Below are 15,323 nucleotides of genomic sequence, written 5' to 3' on the forward strand. Positions count from 1 at the left end.
TACACCACTGAAAACATAGTTATGTATATTATAGTGCATATCTGTCAATATATCCTCCTAAATATTACACACTGAACCTTTAAATCATGTCTAGTGAACAGGAAGTTATGGGAAGGCAGAGAAGGAGACAGTGGGAAGGTATTTATTTTTATTATATTTATAGTTTGGATAATAATGGAAGGAACTGTAAAAGCTCCATGTGGTGATTATATTCAGGATGCACCATCTAATTCAGTAATAGGATACACAACAACCCCCGGCACTTGTTTAAGAACACAACAAGACTGAGGGATGATACAGATGATTGATTCACAAATTGTGTTTATATTCTGATGATCTCCTTTCGTATATTTCAGACCTCGATGAATCCAAGCATATGGATGTACAACAGAACTTAATTGCTGTTATATTGTTGTCTCTGTTGAACAGGTCACTGTGACTCCAGCACCGTCTTTAGATTACACCCTCACTCCGCTCTCTGGTGACCAGTACACAACCTGTTTGTGTGGCAGTGAGCGCAAGACCCTTAGCTGGACCATGGCCCCCTCAGCCTTGGGTGAGGATCAAGCTTTCATCCACACTCGTGTCAAATGTTGATGAAGTGGTATTATGCTCATTTTCAGGTTCAAAATCTTAATTAGGGGTTGTACCAGAACAGGTTTACATGGTTTAATTTTCAAAAAACACCATATTTTTCTCATACTGCACATTGCTGCAGCTCCTCTTTTCACCCTATGTGTTGTACGCTCCACTCTTGAGCTACAGAGTGATGCATCTTGTACAACATCGTTGTTGGGAGTTGCACATGCGCAGTTCCCAGGTAAGGACTACTAGCCAATCAGTAGTCCTTACTCCTTACTGCAGAGAAGTGCGGGTCGTAAGAAACAAGGTAGTGTGATCCAAATCAAAGCCACTTCAGACTGTGACCGTAACCTAGCAGATGGTATAAATTACTCACAAGTCCACAACATCTTACCATAAACCACTACAAAAATCACCATATTTCAACTCAATTTTACATAAAAGTTGGCCAAACAATTTGAACATTTGCTCAGTAGCTTTCACATTGCTTGTAACATTAGCATTATAGTTATAACTTTAGCTGTGTTAGCCAACGTTTACAACAACTCCGCACTTGAACAGTCTGTGAAGTTACATTGCCGTGTTTATTTTAAATATAATTCACAACCAATAAAGCATACTTACAGGTTAATCCATCCATCCATCTTCATCCACTTATCCGGGATCGGGTCGCGGGGGGAGCAGCTCCAGCAGGGGACCCCAAACTTCTCTTTCCCGAGTCACATTAACCAGCTCTGACTGGGGGATCCCGGGGTGTTCCCAGGTCAGTGTAGAGATATAATCTCACCACCTAGTCCTGGGTCTTCCCCGAGGCCTCCTCCCAGCTGGACATGCCTGGAACAGGGAGGCATCCTTACTAGATGCCCAAACCACCTCAACTGGCTCCTTTCAACGCAAAGGAGCAGCGGCTCTACTCTGGCCGAGCTTCTCACCCTATCTCTAAGGGAGACACCAGCCACCTGCCTGAGGAAACCCATTTCGGCCGCTTGTACCCGCGACCTCGTTCTTTCGGTCATTCATGACAATAAGTGAGGGTAGGAGCAAAAATCGACTGGTAGATCGAGAGCTTTGCCTTACGGCTCAGCTCTCTTTTCGCCACAACGGTGCAGTAAAGCAATTGCAATACCGCCCCTGCTGCTCCAATTCTCCGGCCATTCTCCTGCTCCAATCTCCCCTCACTCGTGAACAAGACCCCGAGGTACTTGAACTTCTTCACTTGGGGTAAGGACTCATTCCCTACCTGGAGTTGGCACTCCACCGGTTTCCTGCTGAGAACCATGGCCACAGATTTAGAAGTGCTAATCCTCATCCCAACCGCTTTGCACTCAATCAAACTTTTCCCACAACTGCTGCTTTGTATCTGCCACAGCAGAGGCTGCAGGTACCTTGCAAACGCCTCCGAGTCCTCCGAGTCCTCCGAGACAAGAAATCCCGGAAGGCCTCCTTCAGTCAGACGGCTTCCCTGACCACCGGTGTCCGCCACGGTGTTCAAGGGTTACCGCCCCTTGAGGCACCTAAGAACTTGAGACCACAGCTTTCCGCTGCAGCTTCAGCAATTGAGGTTTTAAACATTGCCCACTCATGTTCAATGTCCCCAACCTCCACAGGGATGCCAGAAAAGCTCCGCCGGAGGTTTGAGTTGAAGATCTCACGGACAGGGGCCTCCTCCAGACGTTCCCAGTTTACCCACATTACCCGTTTGGGCTTTCCATGTCTGTCTAGAGTCTTCCCCCACCCCCTGACCCAACACAACACCCGATGGTGATCAGTTGACAGCTCCGCCCCTCTCTTCACCCGAGTGTCTGAAACATGCGGCCTCAAATCAGATGAAACGATTACAAAATCAATCATCGATCTTTGGCCTAGGGTGCTCTGGTACCGTGTACACTTATGAGCATCCTTATGCTCGAACATGGTGTTCGTTATAGACAATCCATGACTAGCACAGAAGTCTAACAACAAACACCCACTCGGGTTCAGATCAGGGGGGCCGTTCCTCCCAATCACGCCTTTCCAGGTATCTCTGTCATTGCCCACATGTTCGTTGAAGTCTCCCAGCAGAACTATGGAGTCCCCTACTGGAGCCCCATACAGAACTCCATTCAGGGTCTCCATGAAGGCCGAATACTCTAAACTGCTGTTTGGTGCATATGCACAAACAACAGTCAGAGTTTTTCCCCCCACTAGCGAAGGTGTAGGGACGCGACCCTCTCGTTCACCGGAGTAAACTCCAACGCAGCGGTGCTCAGCCGGGGACTTGTGAGTATCCCCACACCCGCCTGGCGCCTCACAACTTGAGCAACCCCAGAGAAGAATAGTGTACTTACAGGTTGTGATTGTGAATTTCCGAACCCAATGAAAATATTCAAGCACATTGTTGTCATTTTTGTTTTCTTCGTCAATATTCGAAATCTACACAGCTGATTTCTCAACTCAAAACTTCTCAGAAGTGGATTTAGTGATGAAATTCCATGTGAAAACTGTAAAATATAAAACTTTCTGTTGCTGGCCTCTGTCTGGTGCACACATTGATGATGCAGTGAATAGTGAATATTCTCTCTCACCAATAAGCAGTCTGTTGTGTTTTCATGTTACATTTTAATATCCCTCAGCTGGCTTGGAACCTTGACGGAGAAAAAGTACCTGGAAGCAGGTACAGGTATAACATTTCTACAATGGAAAACCAAACAAAGGCAAGTTGAGCCAAAGGGCCTCCGCTCAGACTAGCTTGGTTTGCCTGACCCCGCTAGCGGCTTGGCAAGATTTATGACGTGTTTTCATTGTGACGTCACAAGTAAAGGAAGTGATGGGCTGGACTACAAACAAGCTGTTTTCAAGCTGTTCAGAGCAGTGCTTTCTGTGGGAGATGGGAACTCCCTTTGGACTGGACTTTGGGCTTTTTCCCTTTGCAAACCTGTTACACGCACAAAAAAATTTATATAACTCAATAAAGGAGAAGGGGAAAGCCAAAAAGTATAATACCACCTCTTTAAAGGGTTGCTGTCCCTCTTTCTCAGCGCAACCACTTTTCTCAATGAAATCAGTGAAATACACATCAGAGACTAAATTTTTTGATACTTTGACACATAACAAGATCTAAATAATATGTTACTGAAGTTTCACTCTGCTTGTTGATGTTTTTTAGGGGTTGTGAATGTGTCTGTGACTGCTGAGGCTGTGGCATCCCACACTTCATGTGACAATGAGATTGTGAGTGTTCCAGAGAGAGGACGTATCGACGTGGTCACACAATCTCTCATAATAAAGGTTGGTGCCTTAAAAACAAGATGACAAAGACAAATTTATCCATTAACCATTATTTTTTGCAGTTAATATAAGATGTAAACTTTGGAAGTCATATTATTTCTTCCTCTCAGGCTGAGGGAACTGAGATCACCAAGACCTACAACTTTCTGCTCTGCCCAAAAGGTCTGTGGTTTACACCAGGCATGGCATGTCATTCCATAGAGATGTTTACCACTTGTAGATAGCAATTGGTTTCATTGTGATTATGGCAATTGTGCCAAGTTTAGTTCAGGTGTTTTATTTAAATGTCATTGCTTAACTACACTTTAAGTTTCATTAACCTCATTGAAGAGCTCTGCAGAAGGAAGATCACAAGACCCCAACAACCCTCAATTTGTTCATTATATTTCAAGTGTGTTTTAATTCCCTAACCATCTGTTCAATCTAAATGACATATTGTGTTTTAGTAGTTTCTCACTGAAAGGTTTATTCCGTCTGTACACAGGGGAAGCTGTGACAGAGGAAATGGACATACATTTGCCTGAGAACATGATTGATGGATCTGCCCGTGCTTCACTATCAGTCCTGGGTAAGCTAATAAATTTTAAAGATTCAGTGTGTTCAAGTTTTAGTGCTATCTAGTAGTGAGGGTCATTCTTGTTGTTCTTGTTCGCCGTACATATTCCACGTAGTGACAAAACACGCTCTATAGAGCGGTTTGTCTATTTGGGCTACAGTCGAAACATGGTGGCACAACATGGCGATGTCCATGTTAGGCGACTCGCGGTGTATGTGGATCGAAATAGCTCATTGTAAGGTAATATAAACTACTACTAGCACAGCTCAGATGAACCGGGCAGGAAGTCAGACACAGAAATGGCAGAGAATTCGGTCAATTCTCAAAATAAAATACCCGTTACAGACTTCTGATCGTATATCAACAATAAATGCAGTTAAATCAGATAAAAAAACATTTTTACTACGTAGTCTACTTAATCCTAGTAGAAGCAGAAAAAGCTAGCACTAATCACCAAATCAACAAAATCTAAACATGTCGGCAAAGTCCAGCAGGTAAAACGCTCTTATTCTGAAATACTCCATGTTGTAGTTGCTAGTTGCACCCGTCAAGACGAGAAACGAAAGCGATCCACAGAGAGCTTTGAAGAATGTAGTAGAAGCACAAAAAGGACATATTAAAAACAAGTCCTTAACGTGGGGCAGGCTGCACTCTTGAAATGCTTCTGAGAGGCTTCCAGTGGAAGTTGATGCCGTAAATAAACCGCTGCGCACACGCAGCCTACATCTGTCCCTCAGAATTCCCATGATAAAATATGTTACTTTATGATTTATGTTTTTAAAACATGTTTGCTTAGAATATAGTGTTTTTGTTGGTAGTTGTCATTCTTGTGGTGGTTTACCATTGAAACCAGGAGTGAAGGGACTGTTTGATTTAATAAGAGCTGCTGAATTCTCCCAGTACAGCGTATCATCATGTGCCATTGTTATTTGTTTGTCTCCACAACAATCAACTGAGCTAAACTTCATAGTCCTACTAGCGGGCCCCCTACCAACCAGGGCCCTGGGTTGGCCGCCCCCATGCACCTACGCTACCTCTGCTTATGGGCCAAGCCCAACCCCCGAAAAACGACTCCATACCATAATCCCCCCTCCACCAAACTTTAAACTTGGCACAAGCAGTAAGGCAAGTACCGTTCTCCTGGCAACTGCAAAACTCCGACGCGTTCATCGAATTGCCAGACAGAGAAGCGAACAAAGTTCCGGAGAGGGACCCATTCTTTCACAAATGTTTTGTAGAAGCAGTCTGCATGTGTAGGTGCTTGGTTTTATATGCCTGTGGCCATGGAAGTTATTGGAACACCTGAATACAATGATTCGGAGAGGTGTCCAAAACTAAGCACCACTACCAGCCTGAACCATTGATACAGGGCAGGATGGATCCATGCTTTCACGTTTACGCCAAATTCTGACCCTACCATCTGAGTGTTGCAGCTGAAATCGAGACTCATCAGACCAGGCAACGTATTTCCAATCTTCTATTGTCCAATTTCGGTGAGCCAGTGTGAATTGTAGCCTCAGTTTCCTGTTCTTAGCTGACAGGAGCGGCACCCGGTGTGGTCTTCTGCTGCTGTAGCCCATCTGCTTCAAGGTTCGACATGTTGTGCGTTCAGAGATGGTATTCTACATACCTTGGTTGTAACGAGTGGTTATTTGAGTTACTGTTGCCTTTCTGTCATCTCAAACCAGTCTGCCCATTCTCCTCTGACATCTATGTGTGTGTTTGTCATTTTAATGTTTATTTGATAGGGACAGATGCTATAAACATAGGGAACTGTACAACAATTTTCCACTGCAGTGCATCACAGCATTTATAGCTACTACTAATTTCCAATACCCATTCCTAGAAGGGCTTTTAACATGTACATCAACAAGGCATTTTCATCCACAAAACTGCCACTTACTGGATATTTTCTCTTTTTTCGGACCATTCTCTGTAAACCCTAGAGATGGTTGTGCGTGGAAATCCCAGTAGATGAGCAGTTTCTGAAATACTCAGACCAGTCTGTCGGGCATCAACAACCATGCCACGTTCAAAGTCACTTAAATCCCCTTTCCTCCCCATTCTGATGCTCGGTTTCTGCCATGTGATTGGCTGATAAGCTATTTGTGTCAACAAGCAACTGAACGGGTGTACCTAATAAAGTGCCCAGTAGGGTTGGCTAATTTTACGATACCAGTACCAAAACCAGTACCCCTAAAGTGAGACAGATACCAATAAAGTACTTCATTCGATACCTTGCATAAAATGCCACCTGTTGAAGCCATAGTAGTCGATTGGTGTTTAAATTGTTATGGACAAGCAAGGTTATCTATTTTATATTTTCTTGTTTCATATAACTGTTAGGTGAAAGTATTGTGAAACTGTATCAGATCGCTTCTCATCCTAATTACATTTTAGTATCCCTCAGCTCGCTTGGAACCTCGACGGAGGTGAGGCGATACAAAAAAAAAGTACCTGGGAGAAGGTACAGGTACAACATTTCTATAATGGAAAACCAAACAAAGGCGAGTCGAGCTGGTACTGTGCAGTGGAAAAGGGGCTTAACTAAAATCAAAGGGCCTCCGCTCAGACTAGCTTGGTTTGAGGGCGTGCCTGAGCTTTATGACGCGTTTTCATTGTGACGTCAGATGAGCTGTTTTCAAGCGGTTCAGAGCATTGCTTTCTATGGGAGATGGGAACACCCTTTGGGCTTTTTCCCTTTGCAAACCTATTACATGCACAAAAAAAAAAGATACAACTCAATAAAGGAGAGGGAAAAAGCCAAAAAGCATAATACCACCACTTTAATTGATGTGAGCGAATGCAGCGATCAATCAGTGACAAGTGATGTGAATAGCAAATAAAAATGTACAGAGAAGTGTTAAGATGAAACCAATGGAAAGCAAAGCTTGCAACAGTGATGAACATGCCTGAGACCACAGCCGGAGAAGTGCGACTCTAGAAATCACGCATAGACTTGCGCATGCAGGCCTTTCTTTATACAGTTTATGGTGCAGGCACATAAGGAAAAAAAGTGTGCATGCTCTTCTCTTTCTGTGTTGCTTGCGTGCAAGCAAAACCAAACAGTCATTTTTTGCCTTGATCTGGCTACAAAGTATTGACTGAAGTACAGGTTTGACTGGAGACGCTTAGATTCTACTCGTTACTAGCCTGTTTCAGTCGATACCATAAAGGTATCGAGTAGCGATACCCATCCCTAGTGGCCAGGGAGTGTATATAAATGTGAAATTGGCGAGATAGAGAAAATATAAAAGAATAATAAAGACGATGTGCAATATGGCTTCCACTAGAGGTTCTGGGTAATGACGATTCCCAGGAGGCGTAAGGGTGATGCGTGGGGCTGGGCTCTTTCCTAAATCCATTGCCATCTCCGACCGAAGTGTTGAGCCCCAGGCAGTTCTGACTGCACTAGGTCACCAGATGGAAAATGTCAAACCTGTAGGCAGACACATTGCCACAAGAGATGAGCCCAATGTTGCTGGTGTCACCTGCAGACTTCAGGAGCTTGATGGACAGGTGACTGGAGGTTCCGCTCTGCGTGTACAGGGAGAAGAGCGATGGGACAAGAACGCAGCCTTAAAGGGAACAGTTGTTGATGGTCTGGGAGTCAGAGACACCTTGCTTCACATGCTGCCTCCTGTCAGACAGGAAGTCTGTGATACACCTGGTGGTGTCAGACATGCTCAGCTGAGAGAGCTTGTCATGCAGTTGAGCTGGGATGGTGGTGCTGAAGGTCGAGCTAAAACCCACAAACAGCCTGAGGAGTCCAGGTGCTGGAGGATGAAGTGAAGGGACCATGTTTACTCCATTGTCTACAGACTTGGGACAGCACACCTGGAAAACTGCTTTGGAAAACCCCAGCAGAAACGGATACAGTATGCTGGAATGACCCTATCTTGCACTTTTGGAAGACGTCATTCTGCGTGCTCACCGTTAGATCAACTTGCGTGTTTATTTGCTGGTGATATCACATTTTTACACACGCAAACCTTTAGTAAATCTGGCTCAAGTGCGATATATCTGTTGACTTTAAATCCTGTGGCCTGTGGTTTTGCACTTCATCATAGTTTATAATAATGCAGTGAGGATACAGGTGTTTCATAGAGGAGACGTGTATATAATTCAGATATGCCTGTCACTGTTAACAGAGACGCCTGTCTGCAGTGTAGTTCATGCATCACTGAGTTTAGAAAAGTAACTTCAGGTTTAACCATAGTCAAATGGTCAGTCCTACTAGGGTGAACAGCTTGTTCAAGACAAGAGATCAACACTATAAAAGCACCGCCTACTACCTCACTCAATTCCCTTGAAAAAGTCTTTTCAGTCTCTTGACCACCATTTTAGCACTTTTTTAATAGCATTTTTTGTTTTGTGGCTTTATGAAGTTAATTAACTGCTGTGCATGTGCATTTGTTATGATTACATGATTTATGATGAACAACTAGCAAGTCGACAACTTTGCTAACACAGCCCAAACGTCAAGCAAGTGTGACAACACAAGACATAACAATTTTACATACATGTCTAACAGAAAGGATGCCAACTCAGGTCCTCTCTTGCAACCTGTGATTTCATGAAGCTCTCACCCACATCCGGGAACCACTTGCTTGGTCACTGTTTTTCTTTCTTTCCGTTGATGTCCTCTTCACTTCTGCCATTAGCTAACTCTTTGTCTTACACTCTGCAGATGGGTTGCACTTTGTATGTTTGTCTGACCCTTTGCAAAGAATAAAATCCGTAAAGACATCTGGAATTAATTCTTTATTTTAGAATCAGACTCACTAAAAGAATATTGCTATTACACGCTACGTCAATAGAGGCTGCTGAGCTGGGTTACGTTGCCCACTCGCACCAGCTCTGGCTTGACACCAGCCCCACTCTCCACCAGCATAATGGTGTTTAAAACTTTGGTGGTAAGCTAGACAACAAAGAGACAGCAACAGACACAAGAGCGTGTACAGTAAAGTTACCTATGGCCGAGTGTGTTACATATTAAGTTTGCTTACATCAATTCAAGCGGAAAAATCAAGAAAGAGCAACAACACATTACATTTTATCATTTGGCACTTTTATCCAAAGCGACTTACATTTAAGGAACAACATACAAGCATCAACAGAGCATCAATACAGCACGAGATCTACAACTAACTATACATACTAGTAAAAGCAGCAATAAATACTAGTCAGAGCTAATATCACATCAATGGGGAAAATACCTAGGGAAAGAAGCGAGAGTTAAAAAGTGCAATTGTCACAGGGGTGACTTTGAGGACGTCAGTGTCTGTTGTGAAGCAGCATGGGGTCATGCCCCCTTGTTAGAGTGACTGGGCCACCGGTGCAGGTGTGGGCAGTCTGTCAGGTGTTCCTTTATAAGGAGACGGGAGAAGACCAGAAACGAGAGAGAGAGCGCAGTGTCACACTTGGCGTTTCTGGCATGATCTGATTGGGTTGAGCTAGCTGCTACCATTCAACATGCCTGGTGACCAGGACAGGGACCGGCCACAGGGCCCCAAGTCTCCACGATGCCCTTTGTAATGGGGATGCCAAGGCTGCACAGTTTCAGCAGGGAGGGCTATAGTGTCAGGTTGGGGGAGTGGCGTCCCCAGATAGAGATGTTGAACTTCCAGCCACTGAATGACTTGCAGAAAGCGGACTATGTGTTAGGGTTTTTGGACAGGGTTACAAGGTGGGGGTTAACCTGGGACAACTCCCACTAAATTACAAAAGATGAGTAAAGTGGTCATTACAAGAGAAGAGAGGTGGTTGAGAGGACCCAAGGGCGAGAAACGGGTGAACGGGAGACTAAGGGAGGAGATGAGACGATGCGGCGTCCAAGGAGCTGGCCGCGCTGCTGACGAGCAGAACCCTCAGGATAGACACAGTAGCTTGGGCTGATACAGCGAGGACAGTGTCGCGGCCTCGAGGTTGGAAGAACTGTGTGTTGGACCAGAGGAGGCGAGCCAGAGCGACGAGGTAGTCACCGCAGACGGGAATCGATGTAGACGGAGACTGGACAAAGGCCGAGTAAGGCGATGATGGAAGAGAGAGTCAACCGCGGAGGAATGGAACCCTTTGGGTAGACGCAGCGGCCCGGAGCCAAAGAGGAGACGTCGCGGAGTATCGAGAGTGAGAAGCAGCTTTGCAGAAGTGTGTGGGGGAGAACGCCATAGGAGACACGAGGAGGGGTCGGAATTCATTCCCCCCTCCTTCTCAGTAAGTAACTCTCCTGCGCCTTTTATCCGACTGTCTGCCTGTTCCAATGTGCCCAGTGAACAAGCTGTCACGTTTTAGTTGTGTTTTTAACTTGTAGTATTTGAAAGAGCAAGCCCAGTGCCATTACAGAGACTCCCGGTCCCATTTTAAAGTGTACTCTTACTCATGTGTGTCACGCCACTGAGGAACAAGGACCAATAGTTTTGCTTGTGTGTTATTGTGTGTGCTTTGGGGTTTGATATGTTTTGTTTGCACGTGTGATTTAGTTGTTTATTTGCATGCACATTGTGTGTTAGTTTAAAGTTTTTATATATAATTAATCCCTGTGGAACTATTGTGGAGGAAGGTATTGTGCGGGACTGAAAGCAGGGATTTTAAAAGAAAACTATTGAGGACCGGGACGGATTATGGCTTGCCCAGTGACTTTTACTACATGTTTTATCATATGATTTACAACCCCTTTTTCTATTTTAGGTCTTTTTACTGTGTTGCTTTTATTGTTTTTAATTTAATATATATATTAGTCATTGGTTTTATACAGTACATAGTACTGGTCTGAGCCTGGTTTTGTTGTTTGGTGCAGCCTGTTCGCCCCAACAGAACCCTACCTGAATTTAGTTTTATTCTTCCAACTTAATCATACTAGACGGAAACGAAAGAGCAATCAATACAAGAAAATTGTAAGGAGATAGAAGAAGAACACAGGAACTGCATGTTAGAGGTGTTATAAGAGAAAGTGTTCCTGGAAGAGATGAGTTTTCAGGAGCTTCTTGAAGTTAAAGGGGCGTCCCTCCCTGAAGTATGGCATGTGGTAGCTCGTTCCACCATCGTGGTGTCACAGATGAAAACAGGGACTGAGATTGCTTTGTGTGAAGGGATGGCAGAGCCAGGCGGTGTTCGTTGGAGGAGCCTAGTGGCTGAGAAGGAACATAGGCTTGTATTATGGAGTTTAGGTAGATGGGTCCAGATAAGACTCAGCAAGCCAGTCAATTAGTTATTACTTAGTTGTTCACCAGCAAGAAGGCCAGCACGGCTTCTGCCTTGCATCCTTTAAGCTCTTTTAGCGTACGTCAACTTGTGAAAGTCAGTCTGATATTTACTCGTCTTGTCACTTGCTCAGTCTCCCTCTCTTTTTCTCTTCCTCGCTTCCTCCAACAACTTCTTTCACTCTCTTTGCAGACTCTGGTATAATATCCATACTGAGAATACCAAGCTAGCTTCTTGAGCATATTTTATATGCTGTTTGCTTCGTTTTATAAATGGCTTGCTAAAGAGCCTTGTTGTTGTGACATGGTCCCATGAAAAGTCAAAAAGCCGACACATAGCCAGTTACAGGCTCAGATTTTTTGCCAGCTGTGTTTTAACTTCTTCATATTGGTCTAATATCATAGTTTGCTCTTTGTTTGTAAAATATGACACACTGCTGCCAGTAGACTTCATATGCTGTAAACTCCTCCCCTTTTTTATGTGAATGTGCTCATTGCTCGATTTGAAAACACTATCTCGACATATCGAGTTGATAGCCAGCATTGCATGAACGCTTAGCCTGATCGCAGTTGGTAAGGTTAGTGAGGTAAGGCTGAATGATTAATTGCATTTGCGATAATATCGCAATATGATAAAACAAGTTTTTCTAATCTAAAGGCTGCGATTACACTCTGGTAACATGACACGCAAGAGTAAAGCAGTCTGCGGAGGAAGCAACTTTGCACGCTACGCTGTAACTTGTTGAACTATGGCCTCAGGCTTAACAGAATCTGATACTGGAGAAACTTTAGTGTCAAACAGGGAATATAATTAGCATCTGCCAAATTGGGAGTAAATTGGTGGTGTGGCGGGTGAAGTCGTTGGGCCATCTGCCCCTTTGGCGACAGGGAAAATGCACAACAGAAAGACGCCTGTAGTTTGGTTAGCGTATTGCGCTATCACCGCACACGTTGTGTCACACACACACACACACAGACACACACCAGCCAGCTCAGGGAATACATGTGACGGCATTTCAAACCAAAGTCACCGGTCCGAAAGAGTCCCAGTCTGTCCTGAGTGACAGCCTGGTTACAGCCAGTGTGCTGCTTATCAGTAGCATCAACCGGGAGCTCCAGTGTTGTTGGAGAATCGCTAAGCTTGTCTATTAGATGTAAGAGACGTCACTTGGTTTTATTTTCTTTGGCCAACTTTTGTATTGAACCTCAATCTGAGTAGTGTTTTGTTTGTCTGCTGGGATACAGTAAAGGAGTTTTTTGTTGAGAGATGGACTCTTGTGGAGATTTGAGCTGAGATAAGGACTCCTTAATTGGTGGTTGAACTGCAGGTTTTGTGTTGAGCGCTTACTGTATAACACTGTGGTGAACTTACTTTTTCTTGTCATCTGTATGTAGGCTTACCTGGTGAGACACACATTTTTTTAATGCCATAACTTGAATCTCAATTTATCTGTCTCTCAAATTATTATAATTTGATGCTTCTTCTCCACCATTTCTCATAATAATCATTCATGCAATGCATGCATCACCTAATTTTATCATAACATGTAGGCCTGGCTCACGGGAAAGAACGGTGTATGTTTAATCGATCTATCGCAAAAATTATTTTCCAAAATTGTTCAGCCCTAATGACCAGGTCATCATAGTTAATAGTTATAATAAAGCAGCCCAGTGAGGATACAGACATTTCACAGAGGAGAGGTATATACAGTATATAACATGGATCTGTCTGTCACTGTTAACAGAGAATCCAGTCAGCGCTGTAGTTAATACACTTAACATTTAAACCACAGAACTCTAGAGTAACAAGTTTTAGAGTCCATTCCTCTCTCTCTGTGCGAGTCTGCACCACACTTTTTTGAATTTGCATTTTAGAAATTTTAGGTCACGTTAGTTGTTCAGTCTTAGTGAGTCAGTGTTCTTGTGCAGGTGACATTCTGGGCCGAGCCCTGAAGAACCTGGATGGGCTGCTGAAGATGCCGTATGGATGTGGAGAGCAGAACATGGCGCTCCTGGCCCCCAACATTTACATCCTCCAGTACCTGGAAAACACACAGCAGCTAACCGCAGCCATCAAGGAAAAGGCTACCAACTTCCTGACCAGTGGTGAGTCTCTGATAACCAGAGTCGGGTAGAGTAGCCCAAAACTGTACTCGAGTAAAAGTACCGTTGCTTTGCAAAAACAAGTAGAAGTAAATGTAGTCATCAAAAAAAGTAATTGTACAAAAGTATTTACTAAAAATATTTACAAAAAATATTACTTAAGTAGTGAGTAACTTAGTGCGTAACTTAAGAAAAACAAAAAACAATGGGTCGTTTTACCCAAGGCTTTTATTTGATGTGGATGTGACTAGAATTATTTTAGATGGTATTCCTTTATGGAGGTAAATCAGGGCCAAATGCTTTTAATTTTGAAAAAAAAAAGTTTAATAGAATTATTATCTGGCATCTTTATATATGGCATAGTTTATTGCTCTTATAGTGTAATTGGTCTCACGTGTTGTCCAAAACAGCTTTTTAAACAGAACTTTGTCACTGACATCAGTTTGTTTACTGCCAATTAGGGCTGTCCCCGACTAAGGAGGACATAGTCAAATCAGAATCGTGAAGTCCTGCCTATAGTCGAATCATGTGTGTTGTTGAGCGCTGCGATTGTGAGCGGGGGGGGGGTGTAAACACATGAAGTCTCTTTTCATTCAACTTACACTGTAAATTTCCAGCTAAACTGAGGCTTTTTGAAGACCATTTATTTCTCTCTCTCGCCTGTCATTCACCGGTCTGCCGTGCTGCCGACAACTGCATGCATGTCGCGGTTCCTCTGCGGTCTATTTCAAGTAGCCGGCTATTTAAAAACAATATTCTTTGTGTCATTCATCAATGTTGATAAATTATCCGCAGACAACTCGGCACAACACCGGTGAAGCGGGGGCTCTGCTCAATCTCTTCACCCGCATGGGTGTAAATTTCATCTCACAGTAGGGGGGGGACAATAAACATAAAATTTCTCAAGAGCAATTTTTGAAGGGGAAACAAATAATACAGCCAAAATTGTACTTGTATAGGATACGTGTACACAGAGAGAAGTCTTACTACTATTTTTCTGTCCATATGTGTATCTGTAGCCTACATGTTAGCTGCTAGCGCCATTTGAAAACTATCATGTTGTAGCTTCAGCTGCTATTCTTCTTTCAGAGTCATATGGATGCTTTACTGCGGTAAATGAATAAATAAGTAGCGTAGTAGCTCGATGAAAGTATCCAAATGTAGCAGGGTAAAAGTAATGATTTTTCTCTTTAAAAACTACTCAATTAAGATTAAAAGTATGATGCATTGAAAATACTTTGACAAGTACCATTTACTCAAAAGTTACTTGAGCACATGTAACAGAGTAAATGTAACTCTCTACCCACCTCTGCTCTTAAATTTATATTACAGATAAAAAGAAACATTTAAGATCTTCAAATATGTATTTAAATCTACCATCTGTAACACTCTGGTGCTGCTTGCACACAATATAAGCAGAACTCGTTATTCCAATTACAGATCATCACTCAAAGATCAATTCACACAGATTAAAATGAACTAGTTTGCATTCATAGTTTATAACTTCGAACAAAGTTCACAGTCCCAAAAAATTAAATAGTTTCCATTTCTTCATTTTTGTCCTTTACAAAATGCCATAACTTTGACTTGGGTGGAGAAACTTTTACAGCTGT

General features: G+C 43.3%; 1 protein-coding gene across 9 annotated transcripts in view; it reads left to right on the forward strand.

Moving 5' to 3' along the window:
* LOC119882654 (alpha-2-macroglobulin-like) overlaps window positions 1-15,323 on the forward strand; it is a 237,305-nt gene that overhangs the window by 138,873 nt on the left and 83,109 nt on the right. For 2 of the 9 annotated variants that reach the window (XM_038692802.1, XM_038692808.1), the window contains 5 exons: window positions 430-556; window positions 3,728-3,849; window positions 3,960-4,011; window positions 4,334-4,417; window positions 13,537-13,713. The exons of the other annotated variants lie outside the window; for them this stretch is intronic. In XM_038692802.1, coding sequence (XP_038548730.1) covers window positions 430-556; window positions 3,728-3,849; window positions 3,960-4,011; window positions 4,334-4,417; window positions 13,537-13,713 — 562 coding nt within the window. The remainder of the gene's footprint in view (window positions 1-429; window positions 557-3,727; window positions 3,850-3,959; window positions 4,012-4,333; window positions 4,418-13,536; window positions 13,714-15,323) is intronic. 9 annotated transcript variants of the gene reach the window in all.

This window comes from Micropterus salmoides, unplaced genomic scaffold, assembly GCF_014851395.1.
Source record: "Micropterus salmoides isolate LMB-PRFRI ecotype aquatic unplaced genomic scaffold, ASM1485139v1 Ms_hic_scaffold_3, whole genome shotgun sequence".
Lineage (NCBI taxonomy): Eukaryota > Metazoa > Chordata > Actinopteri > Centrarchiformes > Centrarchidae > Micropterus > Micropterus salmoides.